This window comes from Grampus griseus (assembly GCF_964374135.1).
Source record: "Grampus griseus genome assembly, chromosome: 13".
NCBI classification, from domain to species: domain Eukaryota; kingdom Metazoa; phylum Chordata; class Mammalia; order Artiodactyla; family Delphinidae; genus Grampus; species Grampus griseus.
The window spans coordinates 86447251-86474467 of record NC_139007.1 but is presented as its reverse complement, the minus strand read 5'-3'; the positions used below and the strand labels follow the sequence as shown (position 1 = coordinate 86474467).

Sequence of the window (27217 nt, the reverse complement as noted above, 5' to 3'; positions counted from 1 at the left end):
CACTGGAACCAGTTAGAAAATCCAGAAGATCGTCTGGTAACTTTGAACAGTGAGTAGCAGAAGAAAACCTCAGGAAGGTCTTCTGATATCAAAATGTAAGTCATCTGTAGGTAAAGACAGGTCAAAATTGAAGTAAGCTGGAGTGCCGCTGAAAAACAAAAAGGAACTCAGATAACTGATAACAAGACTGGTGAGAAAAGTGCATATGCTATGCTAATATGACATTTCTTTAAATATTGCCCCCACTGATAATTTCACTGAGAGTTAACGTCATCTTAGCTGATTTACATTCACTGGTGATTTCTATGTGCCAGAGCTCTTCCAAGGGCTTTCCCAATGGTTAGCTTCTTGAAATTTTGCAACCCTCCTTTTTCAAGAGGAGACTGAGGTTTGGAAAGTCACGCGATCCACCTGAGATGGTCCAGCTAAGATGTTACAGGATTAGGGTTAGAACTTCCAGATCTCATTCGTGTCCAGGGTTATCATCCCTTTTCCTAGACTGTGCTGCTCCCATGTCTTTGTTAAGTGTGAAAATACATGTTTAGTCAATCCCCAAAACTCTTATTTTCCCCAAAATGTCTCATAGGAATAAGTTAAGCTGCAAGGGCAAGAACTGTATCGTGCTATTCAAATGGTAAAAGGTTTGCTTCCCTGAGCTGCGTCACCACCCCGTGTGACATTTACCTACACTGTAAGGTTTGCCTTATTGATCCCCACTAGATGAAAATAACTGATTTCACAGAACTTTGGAAACAATCCCCAAACTCCAAATTTTACCAACAATGGAATAAAGCAACTGAACTAACAATTGGAAAGACAAATGATTTCGCTTGCTTATTGGCTGTGAGATGTGGGGTATGTTTAAACTCTAGACTGGTCCTGTCCAATACGATAGCCACTGGCCACAGGTAGCTATTTAAATTTAAATTTTAATCAATTAAAATTAAGTGCAATTACGCATTCAGTTCGTCAGTTGCATTAGCCACGTTTCAAGCGCTCAAAAGCCACGTGTAACTAGTGGCTACTGTATTGCGTAGTGCAGAAAGTTCTCTTGGACAGCACTGCTCTAAACCTGCAATCGAAAACCTCCGAAGTCTTCTGAAGCTGTTTCCTGTCTGATAATGGGTCTAAATTCTAATGATAAGTATCACAGCACTGTCGGAGGACAGCATGTAAAAGTGCTTTGCAAATTATAAAGTGTTATATAATTTTTTTAATTATTGCAGTGTTGTAAAATCATAGTCTTGGACGTACTAATACTTTGGCCCTTGGATCTTCTAATCATGTTAACTCTTTTTCAGAAGATGAACTATAGATCTTGAAGCTGACATTTATACTTTGTTCTTTAAGACTGAAGTACATTCCAAGTTCTGCACCACTGATAATTTCTCTTAATGAGGATGGTACCATTTATATGTATCTATGTGTGTGTGTGTATATACATGTAATACTATGTAATATATATAATTATATAATATATGCGATTATATAATATATATAATATGAAAATCACCACTTTCCTATAAGGACCATATCTATCAGAAATTAGTAGAAAAATGTTCCAGTCCATATGAGCTGATAAGAGTCCTAATTTTTGCCCAGTTAGAAAGTGATTACTGTGGGTTCCAGAGAAGGTGAATGAGTAACAGCCCCGGGTGCTTCCGTGACTGTCAAGTTCATTAACGCTCAGCAGCCTTAGTGACTGATACACGTCTAACTCAGACTCCAAGACCGAATGTGACTTCTGGGTACTGACTGCTTTTCCTGGGCCCTGATTGGTTTCTTTTAGGGAACTACAAATCTCCCGGTGCTTGAAGCTTTTAGGCAGCGCGATGGAAAGAAGCCTGAAGAACGTTCTGGTGCTTTCCTTTGGATTTCTACTGCTTTTTATTGCCTACGGAGGTCTGCAGAGTCTGCAGGTAGGTGTATACAGTCGTCATGTGATCTTACCTTCTGAATGTCTCTGGGACTCCAAGAATTCCCGTGGCGCAGACAGCGAGGAACGTGGGGCTTCACCCTCCAAAATCCTCTAAAACAAACAGAGGTTTTTATGTGCAGCCCCAACTCCCAGCTCAGCAGGATGGTACAACTGCGGGTGTTTGACCCTCAGACAAGGAGAGCTGGTCTTGGGTTAGTGATAAAATCCACTTTGCCTTTGCGTGGGTAAAAGGAGACACAAGACGAATCACTGTGAATTTGTGGCCAGGGGCAGGAATGAGAATTCATCAGAGGTCCTGATACCACGTAGATTCCTGCTAGATCTTCCCCCGGGTAGTTCCATTTTAAGTCTGATCTTTAACTGTGAATGAAACCGCAAGGAAGCCCCAGGGCTGGTCAGGAAGCAGCCTGTCATCACGCCCTTGTGCTTTCTTTGCCAGCTTCGTGCTCTGTGGCCTGGGGGCTGCCGCACAGTGGAGCATCTGCAAGGTTTCTGATGACGAGTTAGTGTGGTCCTGGAAGGTCTGTCAGTCAGCGACAAGAAGTAGGCGCCTACTGTGTGCACAGAGCTGAACAAGAAAAGCATGTGCAGGGGGCTCAGAATCGGAGGTGCAGGACAAGAGAGGAGAGATTCAAATTTTCTGTCTTCATTTTTACAGTACAAACCCTTTGGACTTGTAGGTTGGCGAGGTAGCTCAGATTCAGCCCTGAATTCCAAGTGCATGTTTTCCTCCATGAACCCCTATTCAGTCTTTTTTCTGACTAGGGTCACAGAGAATGAAATTATAGCCCATGGTGATTCCCAGAATCAAGTTGAAGGGGAAGCACAGCCCTCTTTCTTGCCAGGATACTCCATGACTTTGTAGACATTGCTCAGAACGTTGTGATGTTGTAAAATGCTAATGTGTGTGAAACACCCGTTGTGTCATGCGGCCTTGAGCTCACGCTGAATGCAGTGTGTGCTTTCTGGAAGGAGAACGTAGCGAGACCATGGACCCATCAGTGACACTGTCCCTACAGAAGCTTGCCCCACCGGAGGAGGTCCTGCTGTCAGCAGGTGGGGCAGCTTCCCTGGGTTCGGGCGTGACTGATGGGATCCGAATTCTCAGGAAGCAGTTGTGATCTGACAGCTGCAGCTGAATGACGGCAAACTGGCCCCCTTGGAAGCCAGGGGAGGGAGTGGGGGGACCCTAGGAGCTGCCAGGAGTCCCTTCTCTCGGGCTATGGCTGTGGGACGCTGAGGCCACACACACGTGGAAGCCTCAGTCAGGAACTCTCGGAGTGGCGTCTGTGTGGAGAGAGCAGCGCAGCTGAGGGGGAGCCACGCTGGAATCCACGCCTTCCGCAGGGCTCCTGGGCTGGGCACTGCTGTCACTGGTGTGGCCTCTTCCTCTCCAGAAGACCGGAGATGTTAGAGAACCAGCCCTCCCGCCCAGCCATGGAACTATCCCACCCGCCACTCACCGCTGCTCCGTCCCCGCCCTTATCTGGCCCTATTTCCTTGCCCACTGCTCCAGGACATGTAAACATGGTTTAACTCTGTCAGTCAGGACTGGCTTTGGAAACAGCAGGTAAGGACAGGGATGGATGTGGCCCTAGGGATGGCTGGATCCCAGCCACGTTGAAGGGACCTGCGGTCTCCATCACTTCCTTCTGCTTTCATCTGCTTGGCTTCTTTCTCAGGCCCCAGTGAGGCAGCAAAGGTGGTCGTAGGCATCCCCAGAGTGCCAGTCCCGGTCTGGATTCGGTCGTGCACTTGCCCAGGACGCAAACACGCATCTACACCGCCTTCCCCACAGCAGACGATCTCTTATTTATTATTCAGATCTCAGTGTACACGTCACACTTCCTTCTCCCCCTGCCCTGTGCCCTGGGTCCCAAGTCTGGGTGAGGCGCCCCTGTGTGCACGCCAGGTCCGCTGGCACACACCACACGGTGCCTGTGAGCTCCATGGGGCCAGGCCCTCGCCGCCCCGTCCATCTCTGTATCCCCTGCCTCAGACAGCGCTCAGCACTGGATCCAGTGGATCCAGTCCATTCCCCAGTATGGCGTCTGGGGCTCCTGTTGGTCTAGTCTGGCCGGCTGTCCAGCCTCACCTCACCGGAAGAGCTCAACAGCTGCGGCCAAAGACCCCAAAGACCTCCTTGGGGCCTTTCCTCTCAGGACGGGGCCTCTGCAAACACATCCCCTAAACGTCCCTCCTCACCCACACCTCCCGACCTTTCCCCGGTCACCTCCGCACCCTGCAGGTCTCGCGAGGCCTTGACTCCTTCCAGAAAGTCTTCTGACGCCTCTGGACTGGACTTCGTGCCCCCCCAGGAGCTCGGCCCCTGAGCTTCCCCCTACAGGACTCACTGTCCCACTGCAAGTGGCCTGTTGGAGGCATCCCTGGCCCTGGCAGTCCTGTCCATCGCCCGCTCCTGGGTGGTGGCTGGTGGCTGATATCTTTCCCTTTCGTATCCCAGGAGCCACACGTAAGCCTCTGCTGGTCAGTGCTTACGGCCGATCCGTCGATCGACTTGCCGAGTGAGCTGAGTGACCGTCCTCGTTGCTTACATACAGGTCACTCCCGTGGGCTTCTCCTCGGGCGTGGATTTTGCAGGCTGGCTCTCCTAACACATGGAGAGACAGGGATTCGAACATGGTCATTCACTTAAAAAAAAAAGACATTTGGTTTCGAAATTTGGTTCCCACTTTGGAGATTGAAACCCGCCTTCCTTTCCAGCGGTGGGCAGCGGAACTCCATCATAAGTAACAAATGTACCTCGCCGCCGACTGGCAGCAGGGCTGTGGGTGGAAAGGAAATTCCAGAACAGAGCAGTGCTGCCAGCCTCTCATTAGCACACAAAGAGGCAAGGTCACTAATACGTGAGACCTTAATACGTGAGTATTAAGAAAACAGAGGGCCCCGGCGAAGCAGTCCCCACATTCCACACTCCTAGCAACTGGAGTTAGGAGCAGAGATTTCCAGATAACCCCACTTCAGGCAGACTGTTCAACTTTTGTCTTCCAACCAGACTTTAGAATTTTCATGGGACCAGATGTTCTTGTTCTGTTTCAATTAATCAGCAAACATGACTAAGCACCTGTTTGGGGCAAGGCACTGGGAGAGATTCAGAAAAAGCAGAACGTTCCGTGCGCTCAAGACCCTTGGAGACCCTTGGCATGCACTTGAAGGAAGGGCACCATCTGGAAAGAGGATGAAGGCAGTCAGAGTGTGTTGAGGAAAGGGAGAGGAAATCCTGGGGTGAGAACACAGCCCATGGGGTTTGGAGTCTCCAGGAGAACAGGAAAGGGATGGGCGGGGAGGGCTTCAGAGAGGCCCCCCACTGATGGGTGGGATCTTCTGTCGTCTTGCTGGGGGACCAGGCAGGAAGGAATGGTAATAGTCCAGGCGTTACAGTCCTGGCTTTGGGGTCATCTGGACTAATTAGCTGAGTGTATGATCCTACGCCGCGTGTTTCTTTCCCCCGTGGAGGTAGTAACGCCTGTCTCAGCCATAAAGGAGAAGGAGCATGACAGCTCGCATTCCGGTGTTTGCACTTTGCCGACGCTCTAAGGTGCTGGTTTGCTGAGTTTGGGGCTCTGGCGTCTGCAAGGGAAGAGACCCTGTGTGCGAAGTTTTCTTCTCTGGTGTCTGGTCAGTTGTGTGGGGCACAGCGGGGACCCCCTGCACAGTGACCACAGGGTCGGGCTGAGCTGGATGCCGAAGCGAAGGAAACACACGGACGGACCCTTGTGAAGGAAGGTCTGGCTGCGAAGGGAAGCACTAGTCTTCTTCCCCGCCCCCTCCTCTACCCCTTCTCTCCTCCCCTCCCCAGCCTCTACGCCCCCTCCCCTCCCCTCCCCTTCCCCTCCCCTCCCCCTCCCCCTCCTCTCTCTCCCTCCACTCCTCCCCATCCCCCTCCCCTCCCCATCCCCTCCCCTCCCCTCCCCTCCCCTCCTCCTCCCCTCCCCCTCCCCCTCCCCTCCCCCCTCCCTCCTCCCCCTCCTCTCTCTCCCTCCACCCCTCCCCCTCCCCCTCCACCCCCTCCCCCTCCCCCTCCTTTCCCTTTACAAGTGAAATAAATGGAGGAAGCAATTATGCTAATAGGTTTTTCTTTCGCAGCAAAAGCCGGAAGTCACGGCTGCCATTGCCTTGGCCTGAGCTGGCTCTGGTTACCCATTTGACCTTTTGTTCGCTTCACACCACGCTATGCTAGGCACCAAGTGAGGAATGACAAAAACAAGAAAAGTGTGCACTGTGTCTGCACAGCGTTAAGCTGGGGCTGCTGGCTCTGCCTCGGGCCTAGCGGGAACCTTGGTCTCCAAGGAGGCACCTGGCTGCCCTGGCCCCCGCCTTCTCAGGGATGAGGCAGGGGCTGCAGGAAGCAGGAGGCGTGAGGGCCCCTCTGCCCCAGGCGGGGCACACTGGCTGCTTCCCCCGCGTCTCCACTTGCTGATTCCCCTTGACCAGAGTTCACCGCAGTCTCCTCCCCTCCCATCCCTCGGCTGGAGGACAGGCCGCCTGCCCAGGCAGCCTGTTGCTGGGGGTCTCCAGGACCTGGAGATGACCCAGACCACCTAGCCCTGGCAGCGGGGCCCCTGACTGGGCTGGCCTTGTCCCCGCAGAGCAGCCTGTACAGCGAGGAGGGCCTGGGGGTGGCGGCGCTCAGCACACTCTATGGCGGGATGCTGCTGTCCTCCATGTTCCTGCCACCCATCCTCATTAAGAAGCTCGGCTGCAAGTGGACCATCGTCATCGCCATGTGCTGCTACGTGACCTTCACCCTGGGCAACTTCTACGCCAGCTGGTACGCCCACGTTCGGATGCTTCCCGACATTCCCCTCTCGGCTTCTGGGACAGGACGGTAGCGTGGCCTTCTTCCCATGTTTTCCCACCGAGATGTCTCTGTCCCCTCTGCTGGGCCCATGCTCCCCCGACTGACCATCCTGGCCTCTCCTGAGGCTTCCAGCTTCCCTCCTGGGCCAGGGCACTTTTATGGCCCAGCAACGAGGGGAGAATCTGCCTAAGATGCGGAGGGTGAATTTCAGGGGGACTGAGCAGAATGTGACCTGCGGACCAAACCCCACACCCTCACCCCATCACAGGGAGTGGACGCAGCAGGGCTGGAGCCAGTGCCCCAGGCCGGGCCTGAGCTCTACCTGCGCCCTGGGAAAGGGACCCTCGGGGACCAAGCTCTGAGGGCAAGGGCCACGTGCCCTCGTTGCCAGGCGTACACTTATCAAACATCTCTTTGAGGGACACCCCGCTGCCATCCAGGATGTATTGATAGGATGGCTTCACGTCATTCTTTTTCTTGTTACCGTAGAGTTCTCATACAGAATCCTCATGGAGGAGAGCGACAGCTAGACGGATAGGTAGACAGATAGATAAGTAGATAGATAGATAGATTGATAGATAATAAATCGTTTTTAACGTACTGCCATTAGAAATACCTAGAACCCGCCCAGCCTTATTTGTAACCCCAGCTCATTGTAGCTACGTCCAAACACAAAGAAACTGCACTGGCACCGAATTTCACTCTTACAAATGATGCTGAACGAGAAAAGACACAGATTTTTGCGTTCATCTGAGGCTAAGGGGCGACTCTGTCAAGCAGAGCACCACCAATGACACGGCAGTGCTTCCCTGGGCCGGGCAAGGAGCTTCCTCCTCCTCGAACGGAGGGAAGAGTGGAGGGCCCGAGGCAGCCCATGCCCGCATTTCGTTTCTCAGGTACACGCTGATCCCCACTTCCATCCTGCTGGGACTCGGAGCGGCCCCGCTGTGGTCCGCGCAGGGCACCTACCTCACCACCATGGGAAGCACGCACGCAGAGAAGACAGGAAAGCTTGGCAAAGACGTGGTCAGCCAGTATTTTGGCATCTTCTTCCTCTTATACCAGTCAGCTGGTGTGTTTGGCAACCTGACCTCGTCTCTGGTGTTCGGCCAGACGCCCACTCAAGGTAACAGGAAGGAAGTGGTGACCATGGAGGGCCCCTGGTCCCTCTACACACGTCCTCATTCAGGACTTGAGCAGGTGGTCCCGTGAGGTCACAAGGCGTGGCTCCCAGGCTGCCTGTGCCTCAGGGTCAGCTGGCCCCCAGCTCTTCCCCAGGCAGTCTGGTCGGGTCTGAGGGTCCGTCTGGTCCACGGGTGCCCCAGCAATTCCAACCCTGGCCTCGCCTGAGCACAGGGGAGCCTGAGGTGCCCTGGGGAAACTTAGGGCCACCGCTCAACTGTGGAACTCGGGTTCACGGAGTCCTTTACTATCCTTCTAGACTAAGAACGGGTCCCATGGATTTATTTTGCCCCTGAATTGGTCCATTCACCAGCGTTTTCCTTGTTACACAAAGGACCACTTATCACTTAACAGATTTGAACGTTTGGTGACTGATGCTTTAATTCATCTGTCTGCCTGACCACAGACAGGGCTGCAAAGTGTGGCTCTGCCCTATGCCTGCACCCTTTGATGTCTGAGGACTTAGACCAAGGACAGAGGAAATAAATACCTTCAATTCTCACAGGAAATGTATTAATGGGGAAAAACGTTCTAACTCTCCTGCTCTTATCAGGATCATGTCTCTCTCTCTCTGCCCTGATCCTGTTAACCCATGTAAAGTCCCACGTTTGGGAAACTGTAATAAAAAATCCGTCTCCCCTTTTTGCTCATGTGATGTCATCCCTTGCTAAGTGCATCCACAGAAGGGAACCTTTACGGTGGACAGACACCAATCGTTACTCAGTATTGGAGAAACCGTCAGCAATCAGCCAACAGAAGCTGGGGTGAAGGTTCAGTCTCTGACATGACTGTGGTGAAGGAGCGAACGGGTTTACTTTTAAAGACATACAGACAAGTGAGCTTCAGTCTCTGCCGGTCACAGGACGCAGAATGTGAGGGCTGGAAGGCACTGAGAGCACTGCAAGTTCTCTCAGCCTTTCTAGGCTTCCAGCCTCCACACGACGAGCTGCGTATCTCACCGGCCAAGGGGATTTTGCAGCATTTTATGTGATAGAATCTGTTTGATGGAAACAATGAAACACTGAGTGTTCTTTCCTCCATGACATCCATCGTCTCTCTCCCGAGATTCTGATGTAGGTCTACTGAGGGTCACTGATCGTTCCAATTTTATTCTTTTAATGGAGAAGAAAGTAACATTCAGAGAAGGTATGCAATAACCTGCCGGAGGTCATGGGACTGGTTCCAGGTGAATCTGAGAGAGAACCCAGTGGGCCTGACACCCAGTCTGATGTACTCTAGTTCTTAATTAATTCCGAAAAGGGGACAAGGTTCAATTACGTCAAGAATGTAATATAACAAGTCACCGACATTTATTGCACATTGGTCCAGAGTGTCTTAAAATCAAGTACCCAGACACGTGCCCAATGGGAAAAGCATTCTGGGACACTGGGTCAAACGAGCCCTTGTCTCGTGACTCTGACCTATGGTGATGTCTTGTCCTCTGCGTGTCCAGGCTCCTTTTCCCTGGGCGTTTTCTTCCTTGTGTACCGTCTCCTGTCAAGTTACCCGTGTCCTCAAAGCACCTCTTTGCTTCCTCCTTCACAGGGGCCATCCCGGAGGAGCAGCTCCTGTCCTGCGGGGCCAGTGACTGCCTCATGACCACGGCGTCCACCAACAGCACCAACCGTCCCTCCCAGGAGCTGATCTACACCCTGCTGGGCATCTACACAGGTACGTGCTGGGCACCAGGAACCCAGGCAAAGCAAGCCCATCGCCTTCCTGGGTTGAAAAGACCACCTGCTCAAGGTATGAATAGTCTCTTCACCTGCAAAAGCCCCACAAGACGCGTCCAGCTGGGCTGTACTCAGCCTTTTCCACATGAAACCGAATGCAGCAGCCTCTGCTGACCGAGGTCTCCTGTGGTGATAGAAGCACTTCGCGTCTGCACCATCCAGGCCGGTAGCCATTACGCGCACTTTCTTAAATTCTAATTAACGAAAGTAAAATTACCGTTCTGAGCTCACAGCAGCCACGTTCCAAGTGCTGAATGGCCACGCGGAGCGATGGCAGCCCCAGCAAGTGGACCACGGCCTTGGTGGGTTGTGGCTACTCGTGTTCTAAGTACGTCCAGGTGGATTTGGGAAGTCCCAAATCCCGGTGTTATCACCTTTTCCGAGGAGTACATTTGAACGGCTTCTGCTGAGAGGCTGGGTTTGGGAACGGGTCTCCCCAGCACCCGCCCTCGGGCATCGGCGAGGCCTTGGGGCTCCCCCTGCTGGTCACAGGGCAGCGGAAGGCACAGGACGTTGGAAGTTCATGAAAGATGGTTGCCCGAGGGAGTGAACCCCTATGGTTCTTATCCTTAGACGCTCACTTGAATGGAAAATGTTTATGTTAATAGCTTTCTAAATGACTTTGCTCTTACAGATGTATCACCACTTTGACGGGCGTACCCTTAGACTAGTTTTGTTGTTGTTACCATTTGAAGAAAATTTAAGGGTATTCTTTGTCATTCTTTTTTTTTTTTTTTTTTTTTTTTTTGGCGGTACGCGGGCCTCTCACTGTTGTGGCCTCTCCCGTTGCGGAGCACAGGCTCTAGACGCGCAGGCTCAGCGGCCATGGCTCACGGGCCCAGCCGCTCTGCGGCATGTGGGATCCTCCCGGACCGGGGTACGAACCCGTGTCCCCTGCATCGGCAGGCGGACTCTCAACCACTGCGCCACCAGGGAAGCCCTGTCATTCTTGAATTCTAGAATCTGTAAAGGTCTTGGACCGTGTCCTTCTTAAAGGTCAAGAGTCTGGTAGGTATCGGATTTGGTGGGACTGAGTGCAGGACTCCACTGGGAATCAAAGGTCCAGAGGCCACGTGCATGGTCAGTTGGTCTCGCCTGTGAGATAAGTTGCCACCAACACGCCGGTCTCTTTCAAGGTTGCTTCCAAGTCAGAGGTGCCAAGTGAGCCTTTTATGCTACAAGGCAGAGCGAGCGCTGGCAGACGCCAAGCAATGTGCTCGAACTTCTGTGGCCCAGAAACCAGCCAGACAAGACCCTGACTTTCAGTGACCTTAGAGTCCAGATGTGTCTTCAACTAACCGAGATTTGATAGGACGCGTGTTTTGAACAAAGTTCCCAGTTGACATGTAGTTACATCTTCTGGGGAAGTTGCGTTCTAGGGCAGCTTTGATGGGGAGGTGGTACCCAAGCCAGGTGTTGAAGGGTGAGTAGGAGTTTACCAGGCAGAGAAGGGGACGTGAACAACACTGAAGGCAGAGAAGCCCCAGAGGGAGCCAGAGTGGCTGGAGGACAGGGGTCTGGAGGGAGCAGAGGAGCCAGAGACGGACGTGACCAGCGGTGGCCTTGAGTCTGGACGTGCACTTATTTGTCTTGTAGACAGATTCCCGTGTTAGTTTAGTGTGAGCGTGAGAAAAACTACGGACAGAGAAACCAGTGCAGGGGCGATACAGTGACCCAGAAGACGAAGGGGAGTGAGGACGGTGTGCAGAGCGAGGGAGGGGCGGCTCAAGACAGTTAGAGTGACAACTAGCAAGACTGGACACGGGATATGGGAGCGATGGGCCGACATTCTGTTTGGGAAACGTTCAGCCTGACGTGAGGGCAGAACAGTGTGTCCCCTGGGCAGTTAGGGACCTTCCACAGAGGTCCTGGTTCACAGAGAATCCAGCCGCCTAAGTCCAGACGTTTATGTAAAGCAGGGACCTTGCAGACGTCATACGGGGAAACTCTCTTAGTATCTGGATCCTGGTTCGCAGGGCTTCACACCCTTCTTCCTTCAAGCAAGGCCATGTTACCACAAAGACAAAAGAAAATTATAAAAAACAGAACTAAAATAAGAAAGGAGAAAAACAGACCAAAGCAAAGAGAGCACCATCTCCCTGGAGTAATTTTCTAGGACTCCTGAGCTCTGCCCTCACGAGGCAGCGTATTAGCCCTACCACCGGCAATCGCCCAGTCCACGCCCCTGCAGATGGCCCTGGACCAAGGGACCCTCTGGACACGCGTCTGTGTCCTGGTGAACATGTGGCTTCTAGTCCTACCCCCGGCCACCGCCGCTGCATCTCAGCCCCTGTCCCGGGGAAGCTGTGTCCTGGGGCTGCTCCGAGCTCAGGCCGGGGAAGGAGCTGTGGCAGGTGGTGGGTGTTCACAGCCAGCTGATGTGCCGGTTTGGAGGAGCGCCTGCGTGTGCTGACTTGCTTTGACAGTTAAGTGGGAATCATGACCCCAGAGGACGTCAGTGCCATTGTGAAACGTCTGCGGACAAGAGTCCGGCCTCATAAACTTGGTCACCAGGTTGAGTTAGCATGAAATGGGGGAGGGGACCAATGCTTAGCCAGGAGGAAAAGCAGCTGAATTACAGAGATGAAGCTTAGCTGTAAAGTGGTGCTCCTCAGCATGGAAATGCAGTGATTAACTACGGACTTCTCTGGGACGCGTGGGGGGACTGGTTTTACCGTTTCTCGGGCAATTTGGAGGAGGGCTGACTTGGTGAGCCTCACCGTTTCAGTACGGCTCAGGCAGCTACGCCACAGTGAGGGGCGAGCCTGCTGCCTTGGGCGTCTGGGGCTACAAGAGATGGAAGAATAGCAGACAAGGTTGGGGACCAGTAAAGACACAGAGTGGCTCAAATCCTCTCTAAAGGGTGATGGGTCAAAGCCAGCAATGAGCGATAAAAACTGTCCTGAAGTATCCCCGATCCCACCAGGGAGAGGAAAGACCACCACTGGTCCTGAGTTCATCTGTAGATCCCAAACCACATGTATCATTATCATGGTAGATGGAAGAACAGTAGAGACATAAGAAATGACAAAGGGCCCTCAGCCTCCGTGAGGGAGCGAAAAGATGTCCACGTAAAGAACAGGAAGATTAAACAGACATTTGTTCTCCCTCGAGAGACAGGAAGGTGGGTTCATGGCAGAGAAAAAGATCTCGTCATTACCTTCTGGAATCATGAAAGTACAGGATATCCCCTCAAGGGTGAAAGGAATAGTTGTCTTGAGTCATTTTTTGATAGATCCCCTGTTCACATGGTCCCAAATACAAATATTGTAAAAGGGAAAATCCCCCTCTCACCGCCACCCAGCTTTCCCGCAGCCATAGACAGCCCACAGTCTTTAATTCTTAGACACACCTACCGCACGTCTAAACAAATGTCTTTATGCCCCTCCTTATCCAAATCAAATGGGGGCACAGTAGACTCCCAGCTCTGCTCCTGGCTTTTCCTTTCAGCCATTTGTCTTGGGGGGAAACTTCCCATCTCAGTATGCAAAGAGCTCCTTTCCTTTCTCCAAACGCGTCATCCCACTGGGGTTGGGAGATACCCTAATACGTGCAGCTCCTACCACAGGACGTTTGGATGAAGAGATTTGGGATGAACGTGAAGAGAAGCCAATGGTAACTTTCCTGGCGGGACCCATAACCCTGAGAAGGGAGCCTAGCTGTTGGTAGAAATTACTTTGAGGATTCTGACGAGAGAAATGGCGCATGGTTAAGGGCCCTGAGGACCTCGGGGGTCTCTCCCCAGGTGTCTGTGTTTCCCATCACCTGCTCTGTGGGTGAGACAGCCCGACAGTCACAGAACCAGCACACGAGGATCGAGGCAACGTGTGTGGCGTCCGAGTCCACAACAGGGGTCAGGGGCTCAGCCTGCCTCCGTCACCTGAAATGTGGATCTGAAACCGACCCTCCGTTTCGAGAGGAGGAGGAAGTGAGGAGATGAGTCTGCGCGAGCGCGGTGCGGCTGGAGCCCGTCACAGCAGCCTGTCCCCCCCTCCCCTGTCCTTTCAGGGAGCGGCTTCCTGGCGGTCCTGCTCATCGCCGTGTTTCTGGAACCCATAAAAGACGCTCAGCAGGAAAGTGAGGGAGAGAAGCAAGCGTCACCGTTCTGGTCCACTTTGCTGTCGACGGCCAAGCTGTACAGAGACAAGCGCCTCTGCCTCCTGGTCCTGCTGCCGCTGTACAGCGGGTTCCAGCAAGCCTTCCTGGCCGGCGACTACACGCGGGTAGGCGACGAGGCCGGCGGGGCCGGCACGGGGTCTGGGGCTGCGCTGGGTCCTTCCCGGCCTCAGGAGAGCCGCCGTGTGGTTAGGACATCAGCCCACCTGGGAACACCCCTCACTTGAGATGTGTTTTCAGGGAAAGGACCAAAGCTGCTCCGGAGTCATCGCAGGGACACTTACTTGCCTGCATCTCACCCTGTGTCCTCATTTTAGAGTGAAAAATAGGGAAAACCGTGAAATCCACGAATAACACTGAAATTCCTTATGACCTAGTTTTTAAAAAATTTTTATTTTATATTGGAATATAGTTGATTTACAATGTTGTGTTAGTTTCAGGTGTACAGCAAAGTGATTCAGTTATACATATACACGTATCTATTCTTTTTCAAATTCGTTTCCCATTTAGGTTATTACAGAATATTGAGCAGAGTTGCCTGTGCTATACAGTAGGTCCTTGAGGGTTTTCTATTTTACATATAGCCGTGTGTACGTGTCGATCCCAGACTCCTAGTTTATCCTCCCACCTTTTCCCTTTGGTAACCATTTTTTTTCTAAGTCTTTGAGTTCGTTTTGTAAATAAGTTCAGAGGTATCTTTTTTTTTAAATTCCACATATAAGCAATATCATATGATATTTGTCTTTCTCTGTCTGACTTACCTCACTTAGTATGATAATCTCTAGGTCCATCCATGTTGCTGCAAATGGCATTATTTCATTCTTTTTAATGGCCGAGTAATATTCCATTGTATATATGCAACACATCTTCTTTATCCATTCCTCTGTTGATGGACATCAGCAGGTTGCTTCCATGTTCCATCGCCACCCCAGCTCCCTCCCGGGAAGGCTTGCCAAATGGGCCAGATAAAAGGCAGGGTAAAAATCTGAATTTCAGATAAACCACCAATATCTCTCAGTATAAGTATGGTCCTGAGTATTTGGACACCCAAGAGTTTCTTTGGCAGCCCTACTCTTAGGACAGTCCTGTTGGGGTCTTGGAGTTTCAAAGAATGAAGACAGAATGACAAACAGTCCCCCCGCTATCCAGATGCAAGGGGCCTCCTAGCCTGTCTCCTGTCTGTCCCCAACCCTGCCCCCAAGTCACGGCAGGAGCGCTTCTTCTCATCTCTATGGAGATTCCCTTCCTGTTCCTTCCATCTTCTTCTTTTTTATTAAGACTTTATTTTCTTAGAGCAGTTTTAGGTTCACAGCAAAACTGAGCGGAAAGGACAGAGAGTTCCCGCACACCCTCTGCCCCCACACGGGCACACCCTTGCCCGCTGCCCGCCTCCAGAGGGTCCGTTTGTTACAACTGAGGAACCTACCTGGATACATCGTCATCACCCCGAGCCCACAGCCTACCTGAGGGCTCGTTCTTGGTGCTCTACATTCTCAGGGTTTGGACAGGTGCATAATGACATGAAGCCATCATTATGGTGTCGTTCAGAGGAGTTTCAAGGCCCTAAAAATCCCCTGAGTTCTGCCTGTTCATTCCCCGGCTCTGTCCTCACCCAGCTGTCTTATAGGCAGGATGGGAAATGACCCACACCAGCAAGAAGAGTTCAGATTCGCCCCTGTATAAATAACATACGGTACAGATACGCGGGGAGAAGTCTGCCAGGCAGCCATGCAGAGCGTTCCCTGTTAGTTCTTACTCAGAGGAGGGTTTTCCTTACAAGCACAGGCGTTCTCCACCCTGGGAGCTGGAGGCCAGCTTCGCGGGCCAGCTTCGCGGGCCAGCGGTCACAGGGCAGAAAGCGTTTTAGCATGGGCTGTATTCCCGGATCAAAGTGAACCCCCAAACCGCAACTTCCGAGCTCAGCCCTGGAGCAGGCCTGAGGCAGCGCAGGTGACTGGCCTGTGCTTCTCCCCCAGTCCTACATCACCTGCGCCCTGGGGATCCAGTTCGTGGGCTACGTGATGATCTGCTTCGCAGGCGTCAACGCACTGTGCTCCGTGCTGTATGGGAAGCTGGCCCAGTACACAGGCAGGACTGCTCTCTTCGCGCTAGGTAGGTGGACCGTGGACGCACAGTGGACGCACTCCTGGGGCAGGTCTGGCTCCACTGCGGGCGATTAGAGCGTGTGTGATGAGGGCCAGGGTTGGGGTAAGGACGGGGTTTGGTGCAGGTACAGAAACGGGGCCCACACCCGCAGTGGGGGCCATGGGGTCAGGCAGGAGACAGGGAGCCCTCCAGAAGGAGGAGATCTGTGTTCACGTGGTGGATGAAGCTGGTCTTCTAAACGGGCATCACCTGCTATTTTTCTTGAGGGAACGAGAAGGATTGGAGACAGCGTGGATAAGGAGAAATGAGGGTGTTAAGGAGACAGCTACCTGGTAGCCCAGTCAAGGCCCAAAGGGTCTGTGGTGATGCAGCAAGAGGGAGGGAACACATGGGGCCAAGTAATTTGCTTTATATCGAGGAGAGAACAGAGACGCAGAGTAACTCGCCCAAGGTCACACAGCCTCGGAGAACCCAGGATGCACCTGCTGTTTCTGCTCCTTGGCAGTCCCTGAGGGTCATAAGCTGCTCTGTTCCCACACTCGAGGGACATCACAGCGTCTGCAGAATCACGAGGCCAGGGCTTAGGGCTCATCATGATAAAGTCAGGAGGAATGAGGACGTTCTCCCCCAGCTTCTCCCTCCTCGTCCTGTTTGGAAGCCCCAGCTCCCCGGCTGGGGCGCCCCTTCCCGTCCCCTCCTCATGCCCCCTACTCAGTGAGAAGCAGGGGTCCCACCACTCGCTCCTAATGAAGAAGCCCTTCTCTCTCCCATTCTGAAGCCCCATAATCTGGGGACCCCTCTGCCCAGCAAGGCGACACTTTCCTCTAAGACACAGAGGTGTGTCCCCCCGGGCCCCCCCCGATGATGTGCAGGCCAGAGGTGGACGGAATCGCACCCCTGCCAGGCGCCCTGCATTCCACCTCAGCCTCCGTGAGCCACGCCAACACCCACCTGCAGAAATCAGTCTGGATTATTTCAGGAACGTCATTCCCGCCTGGAAGCAAATGGTCAGAAGACTCGTCCTGTAGCACAGTGTCTGAGAGAAGCCCCTTTCCCCGCTCACAGGTGCCGTGACCCACCTGTCTTGCATCATCGCCCTCCTGCTGTGGAAGCCTCACCCCCGCCAGCTGCCTTTGTTTTTCGTATTTCCGGGCCTCTGGGGCGCGGCCGACGCCGTCTGGCAGACACAGAACAATGGTGAGTGCCCGGCACAGAGCCATTCCTGCTCAGGTGGCCCCACCTTGGCCAGTCATGGGGGGACACGTGGTGGGTGGAGGGCCCCCCAGGGGGGCGTGGTGACATGTGCAGTAAGGGCAGTGGAGCGGGGACCACACAGGCGGGAGGGCTGCAGTTCCACACTGGGGATTTGCAGTGCTTTCTCTGAGCGTCTACTCACATCCATGATGTCCATGAAGTGTGCGACTTTCTTTCCTGAGATGATGGTTCCTTCGTGGCTCCCCCTGGAAGAGCTGGTCTGAACAGAACAGCCGCTCTCAGCTGAGGTTGGGGACAGGCGGAAGCGCTTACAGGTTACCGGGACAACGTCCCTGCAGTGGCTCTAGGGCTTGGGGTGGGGGGTGGGTGTCAGTTTTCGGGAGAACGGAGTTAAGGGCGGGAGGGTCAGCAGAGGCTTCACCGTGGGGCCACGCCCTCGTGGGCTCCTGGCGGATAGTCCTCCAAGCAGCGGGGAGCCTGGGGGAGGCAGGGAGTTGGGGAGGCCGGGGGGGGGGGGTGGGGGGGGGGAGCCGTCTCTGTCGCTTTAGCGCCGCAACAGGACTCCACAGGCTGGGGCTTGTAAACAGCAGACATTTACTGCTCAGAGCTCTGGGGCTGGACGTCCGGGGGAAGGCATCGCGGATTCGGCGTCTGGAGGCCTGGTTCACAGAGGCTCTCTCTTGCCGTGTCCTCACGTAGAGGCAGGGGCGAGGGGCCGATCTGGGGCCCCTTCGCAAGGGCACTGACCCCTCCCTGAGGGCCACACCCCACGACCTCGCCCCTCCCAGAGGCCGTCGCCTTGGGGTTTCAGACACTGAGAGGAGAGGCTGGCTGGCCCGACGTAGGGCCGACGTACCGCTGAAGGGTCCACTTTCACTCAGCACTGGTGGACGCAGCAGCAAGGGTTTAGGGCGGGGGCTGGCAGGGTCACTGCTGCCGTGACTCAGGGGACCGTGCGGACCCACCGGGAGGTGGAGGGCAGGGGCGGGGCTGGGAAGGAGGCCGAGGGGCGGAGCTTCTGGACGCAGGGACTCAGTGGTCCCCGGACCAGGCTGGGCGTCGGGATCCCCAGGCTGAAGGCGGCAGACGAGCCCACAGACCTGGACGCATCAGCTGAGGGGCTTGGCTTGAGCTTGAACACGACACAGAGAGGACTCCGGCGGGGGGACCCAGCACTGAAAAGGGGCTGTTTGGGGCGCGTATCACTTATGATTATTTCAGGCTGCGCCACACGGCACGCGGGATCTTAGCTCCCCGGCCAGGGATTGAACCTGGGCCACCATAGTGAGAGTGCTGAGTCCTCACCACTGGACCCCCAGGGAAGTCCCTCTCGTAGGATTTTAGATTCAGACTGAAGGGCTGTGAGGGGAGGGGCCAGAAAAGGAGGCGCCTGGCCGGGAGGGGAGGGGTGCCCTTTCTTTGGAACGCGGGGGAAGGCAGTCAGAAGGAAGGATACGGCCCCTTTGTCACCACGGGGAAAGGAGTTAATTCACGCCTGAGACATGTGGCTTCCTAGAGAAGCCACAGCTGGCGACGACCTAACAGACGGTCTTCACCGCGAGCCGGCCGTCAGTCCTGCGAGGATTCGTTCACCGACGTAGGCCAGCCGGGCGGCATCACCCTCAGCGCACCGCCCCCTGCAGAAGCGTGGCCACCGCCCTGGGCCTGGGGCGGAGCGGGACTCGGGCCCGGAGGTCCAGCCGCGGCCTTGGCTGACGCTGCAAAGAGGGCGGGTGAGAGGCGAGGCGGGCAGAGCCGCTGAGGGCAGGGGGGCCCCCGCCAGCGCAGGGGAACTGGAGAGCTGCCCTCAGTCCGCCGAGAGCGGTGTGCGTGGCCAGTGCTGTCCGGCACCCTCGGGGGCCCTGCACCCCGACACGGCGGCCACCAGACGTTCGACAAAGGCCTCGGAGGCCAGGCTGTGGACGTGAGGGACACGGGAGAGGCAGGCGGGGGGCATCAGGGGAAGAGGTCCCGGCAGCCCCGAGTGCGTGGGGAGCTGGACGGCCGGAGCCAGGCCTGGGCTGGAGGCCCAGGGTTCAGACTGTGGTGCAGGGAGCTCTTCCCTGGGCTGCAGTGGGTGGGAGTCCGGGCCGCCCACGGCGGGTGGGAAGGGAGTGGCCGCAGCCCAGGAGGAGACGTCCAGCCGAGGCCCAGGGAGGCCTCCTGTGGACGCAGGCTCCCCGCGTGTCAGGAGGCGCCCTGGGTTGGCGGGTTGGCGGCGTGTCCTGCCAGGGGATGAGCCGTAGCTGACTGGGTCTGGGGGGGAGGCCACGGGAGAGAGGGGAGAAGGGGGCTGGCGGGCGGCCCATGGAGGACACGGAGGGCGGCTTGAGTTCTGTGTGACCTAACGGGACGAGGGCTGAGGGCGGGAACCCTTGGCCCTGAGTTTCCCGAACCACCTACGGCCCTGGCCCCGGGCGGGAGGGTGTCGGAGACCCCAGGAGGTGAGCCGTCTACACAGCCGGCATCCTGCAGATGCGTGAGCCCAGGGCCCCAGAGGTGAATCTGGCTCAGAAGAGAGCCTCTTCCTTTGGAAACACCACCCACCATTCAGCCCTTATCGGGGAAACACCCGGGACTGGAAACTGGGTCAGGCCAGTCCACAAACAAGCCACAGGCCAGCGTTTCCAGGGGCAGGAGGCCTGGCCGCTGTCCCTACACCCAAAGAGAACAGGTACACGTGACCTCACCCACGGTGGACTCAGTACTCCAGGACGGCCTCTCCTTACTATCTTATCTGTTGCTGGCTTATGAAACAGCTGAAAACATCACTGAACAAACCCCGTGCTGTTGGAACCAAGGGGTTTGGGTTTCACAATCTTGGCAGGAGGCTCTCCTGAAGTTCTGAACCAGGTGACAAAGGTGTGTGAGGCTCAGTGCCGTAATCTGGTGTGTTTGGACAAAGGTCAGTTGGTGGAAGCAATGACAAACTAGTCTCAGGCTGGGCTGCGATGTTGCTCAACAGAAGAAATACTTAATCGGTAGGGGAAAGGTGCACAGACACCGCACTAGCTTTTCTTGGCCGTGCAGACTTCTAAACGAGTGCAGGTCACAACTTCCCCCGTAGGAATCTTAGGCATTTTCCCCAGGGAGCATCAGGAGAGAACTGCTTTCAACATCCCAGAGGAGGTGTGAAAGACGCCCACTGTTTTACTGAACGGTCCAAATGCTTCTGCCGTCTTGCTTTCTAATTAGCTGACATCTCTGAGTTCACTTGAATTTTTTACAGTATTTACACATTAGAAGTCAGCAGCCACGCAATAGTCCATACAATAATTCCTTAGGCGTTTCAAATGATTGCAAATAAAATGTTTGGTTTTCTTTCTCCCTGAGATATAGGAGTAATTGCTTTAACTCTCCTTTTCTTTCCACGGACATGAGAGACCGTCAGGCAGAGCCTGTCAAAATTGTGCAGAGTTACATGAGGTCCAGTGAATAACTTGGATAAAGACCTCCTTGAATAAGGAATGCTAATTTAAAATGAATTATTTCTGTCTTTTTGTTCAGATCAAAAGTAATTTGTTTCAAGGAAAAATCAGTTGCTGGGGAAGACTGTTGTTTTCGTGTATGACTTGAGAATTTCTTTCGGCGTCTATACTGGTGATCGTCTTGGCTATAGGAGGGATGCTTTAATGACTGAGTTCCCTGCAGGCTGGCTCCACCAGGCTCTCTCGGGCTCACCACCCTGCAGCGTGGTCCATCCATACCGTCTCTGTATTTTCAAAAACTGGAAATTTTGTGTAGCTTTCGCCACCTCCCAAGATCAGCTCTCTCTCATTTTTGCTTTTTCAATAGCGAGTTGGATTTCTAATCCTAGTCTCCCTGAACGTGTCTCTCTTCTAAGAAGATCCGTGAGCCACATACTTTCCTAGTTAATGAGACTGGATACAAGTCAGTACAATTCAACCCTCCTTTTCAGTCATCACCTCTCAGTTTACAAACATTGTTACAGTTCTCCAGTTTAGAGGCAAATCAGGGGTGGGAAGCATCCAAGCCCCCCCGTCCTGGGGCAGAACCGTGCTTCTCGCTGCCCATGTTCCCACTGGGCTCCGGGGATCCCTCCGGCCGTTGGAGCCGGTGATCTGGGCGGCTTTCTGTTTATCCGCCCTGACAGTTCACGAAAGGTGGGCACCGTTGCCATGGCAACCCTTGCACGCGCCAATGCCTGCACTTGAGATTCAGAATGTCTGGCCTAAAAAGACTCTTTTGCCCTGTCAGCCACCAAAGGGGCTGTTTTCAGGTTGATAAACTCAAAAAGCCTGTCTTCTCTTACATGTCCAGTTCATGTATCCTGTCTTTTCCAAACAAACAATACTCATTCACATCCTGTCATCCGACGACAGGGGTCAGCATCCGGTCACTTCCACCTGGTGCCTTTCCCAGGTCAGGCTGCAAGCAGGCTTTTCTCTTCCTTTTTCTTTTGGAATAATCTTAGATCCACAGGAAAGTTGCCAAGACGGTACAGAGCTCCCATATACTCTTCACTCTGTTTCCCTTAACTCGAACATCTTACAGAACTGCAGTACATTTGTCAAAACCAAGAAATTAATATTGGTACATAACGAAGCTTCAGACTTCACTCAAATTTCTCCAGGTTTCCCCCGCTCCATCCTCTGTGTGCTCCCGGATCCCAGGCAGGCACCGCGTTACACGTAGCCAGCCATCTCCTTTGTCTGGTCTGTGCCAGTTTCTCATTTTTCTTTGTTTTTGATGACCTTGACTTTTGGAGAATACTGATCAGGTGTTTTGTAGACTGTCCCTTAATTTGGGTTCATCTGATGTTTTCTCATAATTAGGCTATAGAGCTAAGGGTCTGGGGGAGGAAGACCCCAGAGTGAAGCGCCTTTCTCGTCACATTGGTAGGGTTACAGGACAGCACAGGACTGGTCATGGATGCTGTGGACCTCGATCGCTGGTCAAGCCAGGGTCTGGCTCCTCCCACGCAGAGGGCTGCTCTTCCCTTCCACTGTCAGTTCTTTGGAAGCCAGTCACCAAGGCTACAATTCAGGGGGAAGTAATTACCCCTCACCTCCTGGGAGAGGCGTGTGTACGTGCATTAGGTATAGTTCTTCTAGGATGAACATCTGTCCCTTCTCCCCCGTTTATTTAGCTGTTTACTCAAAAGTTTGGGCTCATGTATTTATGGTATCCTTTGGGTTACAATCCAATGCTATGTTACTTACTCCTTTGCTCTAATTGTTCCAACTTTGGCGACTGGGGTCTTTCCCGTTGGCACCTGTGTCCTTTCGACTCGCCCCCCCCCCACCGCTACCTATTTTGGGTTTTTTTAGTACCTCCTCACTGTTAGGCACTCCAGAATAGTCTAGGCTCATCTGGTAACTCCTGTGCCAGCCCTGGGTTAGCCATTTCTCCAAGAAGCCTGGGTGTGTTTTATTGGAGAATGGTATTAGGAAGTAAGATCTGAGTGCTGGGTGTGCTCATTGCTACTGAGACGACGCCGTTTCTAGGCACTCTCAGTGGACAGAGTGAGGAGATGGGCATAGGCTTACTGGCCCATATATATACACACACATCTATTTATTTCTGTATCTGCATATCTATCTATCTATATCTATCTATAAAATAAGGCTGAACTCACACTGACGTCCCAGCACACAGGCTCATTCTAGCACCCCCTTCTCACCCCCATCCCACTGCTGTTCTGTAACTTCTTTCTTTGACCGTGAGAAACCCAGTTTCCACTCTGTATACCACATTGCTTATTTGTTCAATCCTAGCTCACATGTAATTTCAGAATTGTTGAACTATTGCTTTGAGACTACTTCTCTTTTTCATGTCTTTCCCTTCTGCCCTCCATGTCCTTAACGGTTGGAATTTGACACAATTAATGTGCTGCCTTCTTTACGTTTGGATTAAAATAGGAAACAGATCATTAGTAATTTCCCCAAAAGCCTGACTTTAATTATGACTAGTTCTGCCCTCTCCTCCTCAGGCTGGGCCATTTCCCAAATGGGGGCAAATGGAGTCCCCCAGACTCCCTTTCTCTGCGTTTTCTTAGACGGCAATTCCGGCTGCTGACATCAGCCTTCTGCCGGCCGTGATCCAGCCTCTCCTGGACACAGCCATCTGAGGAGGGGGCAAGGGAGGGGTCCTTCCCTCTTGTCCAGCTGTCACACGTCTTCTTCCGTCTCTGTCGTTCATCCAGAATCACAGCCAGCTTCCCACAGACTTCTGGGTTCCAGGTCCTCCCGGTGAGGGCCCCTCCTGCCTCCCAAACTGCTGAGCTGTTCTGCACGCAAGGCTGTGAGCTCACAGCCACTCGACCTCTCTTCCCTGCGGGTGGATCCCCTCACCAGGGTCACAGTTCAGAATCAGACTCACAGAATGGCGAGTTCTTCATTTGGCATTTAAGGCCCTGGGGGCCCAGAAAGTTTAAGTTTATGGGAAAACCTCAGGAAGCTGAGGATCCCACAGCCACTTAAAAGGCTGAACTGGACTTGAACCAGAACTTGCCCAGGAGAGAGTGGGCCGTGGGTCCCCTTATCCTGGAGCACAGTGGTCTATAATTGTTACGACCTAAACTTAACCTTGAAGTCGCCTAAAGACACCAACCTATAGACCAAAAACGTTGACTTAAAGCTAGAGTTGGCTGTGTTACTGGATTTTCAAAACGCCAGCGTGCATTTGCCAGGAACCACAACCCACTAAGGAAGCAGCTGGACCTTTTTGCCGGAGAACAGGACATAATCCACCACTTGTAGCCACGGTGTCTCACCTTGGATTTTCTTCTCTAGCATCTTGTTTTTAGGTCCTATTTTAGAGTCCCCCTCAGAAGAAAGACAAGAGACCTTTAAGTAACCTCAGAAGTTAAGTCCCAGGGTGTGGTTATTAGGTTCTCTTTGTGCATTCACTTCCATTAGAGAGGGCGCTTTGCAGACTCCACACAAGAAGCACACCTCCTTCTGAACGTTCCAGACAGCCTCCAGTTTTCCCAAATCGGCATGTGTCGTTTAAAATGTGTATCTTATGTCATATCTTATATCTGCCTGATGGACCCCGCCCTGAGCGGTTCCTGCGCAGATGGACATCTGAGTAACCAAATGCCGAGGGGCGTCTCCTGGGCGCTGACATTTCCAGGCAGGGCTGCAGGAGACCTTGCTGCTGCCCTCAGACCTTTCCCCCCAGTGCTGGAGGGGCCCCTCCCCCCTACAAGCCTCCCCTCTCCTGTTCTAAACGCGGGGGAGAAGGGGAGGGGTAGAAGGAAAGGGGCAAAGTTAAAGGAACAGAATGAAAAATGAATATGTGCATGAAAGCTCCGCCGTCCGCTCTCCCCACCACAGCTGCCCGCCCTGTAGGCGGGACAGTTCTGAGGACACGCCCACCGCCCTGCGGATGGCGCTGCCTCTGGGAATGAAGGACTCCGGGTGCAGATTCCGTCTGGTCCCGCTGGGCTCGGGGCTGTCTGCCCATCCCCCCCGCTCTGGAGTCCACGCTTGACATTTTGGTTCACGCATTATCTGACCCACATGCAAAGGGGGTGCCTTGGCCCGTGCCGTGCTGTGTGTGGTCACGTGTCCTTTGTTACCTGGACTGCCTCACCAGCGTGGGCTTTTGGGTTGTAAGGGGAAGGGGAGAAAAGGAAGGAGCAGCTCTCCCCCCAGGACTGCCCACCGTTTACTTGGGTTACTGTTTATCCTCTGAGAGGTGTGCTGCCCCACAGGATGTGCTGACACTGCAGGACGTGCTGACACTGCAGGACCGGGCTCAGCGTTTTGCCACTTCATGAGTCACCATCCACCCATGCGTCCACTCAGTCATTCAATAAGGATTTTCGCTGACACTGGGTTGCGCTGGAATTATCATTCCAGATAAGATGGGTTCCTGCCTCAGGGAACCCACGCCCTAGCAGAGGACAGGGGGACGCAGGGCAAGTCCATCAGCCAAAGTGGTAGGCGTGGTGACCAGGCAGCTCCGGGCAGTGCAGCAGGACGTCGGCCGGGATACTCAGGCAGGTCCCCCTGTTGAAAACTTTCCCTTCCTAAGTGTCCACCTTCCAGACACACTGCTGCCTCGCTCACGTCCTGGGGATGGGGTTGATTCCCGTTCGGCGAAACTTTACCACACTGCAAGCAGGAACAGAAAATCATTTCCCTTCACCTAGAAGCATTATCAGGCTGTACTAGTTTGCGAAGGCTGCCACGACAAAATACAGCAGAAATGGAGGCTTGAGGTCTGAGATCCAGGTGCGGCAGGACTGTTCCCCTGAGGCCCCTCTCCTGGGCGTGTACTCGGCCATCTTCTCCCCGTGTCCTCATGTGGCCGTCCCTCTGTGCATGTCTGTGTCCTGACCTCCTCTTCTTATATGGACACCTCTTATATAGTCACACGGGATTAGGACCCACCCTGATGATCTCCTTTAACTTGATCACCTCTCTACAGGCCCAACTGCAAATACAGTCACACTCTGAGGTCCTGGGGGCCAGAACTAGCACATGTGGATTTGAGGGACACAGTTCAGCCCCTATCACAGACTCAGGTCATTTCTCTCCCAAACCTTCAGACAACCACCCAAGGGCAGAAAGAGAAAGACAAAGACCGTATGCTAACACATATATATGGAATCTAAGAAAAAAAAAATGTCATGAAGTACCTAGGGGTAAGACAGGAATAAAGACACAGACCTACTAGAGAATGGACTTGAGGATATGGGGAGGGGGAAGGGTAAGCTGGGACAAAGAGAGTGGCACGGACATATATACACTACCAAACATAAAATAGAGAGCTAGTGGGAAGCAGCCGCATAGCACAGGGAGATGAGCTCGGTGTTTTGACCACATAGAGGGGTGGGATAGGGAGAGTGGGAGGGAGACGCAAGAGGGAAGAGATATGGGAACATATGTATATGTATAACTGATTCACTTTATTATAAAGCAGAAACTAACACACCTTTGTAAAGCAATTATACTCCAATGAAGATGTTAAAAAAAAAACCACCCAAGGGGGTTTGAGTCCCTTTATCAAGAACTCGGTGTGGGGCGGTCTCACTCCGAGGTTTCACCTGGCTGAACGCTCTTACCCCTAAAGTCTCCAGGAGGGGAAGGAAAGGCCCACACAGTGGTGATCCCCTTGCCCTGCGGCAGGCACCAAAAACCCCACGGTTGAATAACTTATGTACTGTGCACTTCCCCTAAGTGCAGGAATGAATGGCCTTCCCCCTTCTCGCCTTCACCTACGCGGGTCCCACCTGTCAGCCTTGCTTTTCTTACCTGCAAAGCTCGGGCTTGGGCCGCGCGCCCTACGGTGCTAACTTTCATCCGTTCTGCTTCTTGTATCTACGGTGGCTCTTCACTGCTAGAGAACATCACCTGACTTGCTATCATCCACAGCGTGAAATAATTCCAGTTTCTACAAAGGAAGGTCCTGGTTTTATTGGGAACACTGGGCCGTGGGGAAGTTGCATATTTCTGGTTATGATCAGAAAGCCCGTTTGCGGTTTTACAGCCACATTTTCCCCCGTCTCCCCCTGCAGCTCTTTTCGGGGTCCTGTTTGAGAAGAACAAGGAGGCCGCCTTTGCCAGTTACCGCCTGTGGGAAGCCCTGGGCTTCGTCATCGCGTTCGGTTACAGCATGTTCCTGTGTGTCAGCGTCAAACTCTACGTCCTCCTGGGCGTCCTGAGTCTGGCCATGGCGGCATATGGAACTGTCGAGTATCTGGGGTCCAAGAAGGTGGCCAGGCTGCACACCGAAGAGCAGACAAAACCAGCTGAGGAAGGAGTAACACAGAAATGTGAAACAACAAACCCCACGGTGGATGAACCCAGAGCGTATCAGCGGAAGATGCCTCAGAGTTTATAGCTGATTCTTTATGACTACTTCAACATTTCATGTTTTACGTGATTTTTTTTTCTATTTTATCAAATTTTTCAGTCCACCCTCTCATCCATAGAGATCCAGAGTATATGTGAAAGATATAAACTCAGGGTACAATCAGCCACTCGGAACTTGCCTAGAATCATGGGGGTAACAGCTGATGCTTGTTTTTGTTGTTGTTGTTAAGAATTGGAACGCTGCTTAAAAAATGCAGCCCAGGGCTTCGCTGGTGGCACAGTGGTTGAGAGTCCGCCTGCCAATGCAGGGGACACG

The 27217-nt window shown here is 53.3% G+C and overlaps 1 protein-coding gene across 1 annotated transcript; it reads left to right on the top strand.

The window, feature by feature from the left end:
• Positions 1–1832: 1832 nt before the first annotated feature.
• On the top strand, positions 1833–26929 carry UNC93A (unc-93 homolog A; the record flags this gene model as incomplete). The annotated part of the gene is made up of 8 exons (XM_082668724.1): positions 1833–1919; positions 6550–6731; positions 7658–7887; positions 9489–9614; positions 13685–13899; positions 15769–15904; positions 16964–17095; positions 26604–26929. 8 exons carry the CDS (start codon positions 1833–1835, stop codon positions 26927–26929), a joined length of 1434 nt encoding a protein of 477 aa, XP_082524850.1.
• Between the last annotated feature and the right edge of the window lie 288 nt (positions 26930–27217).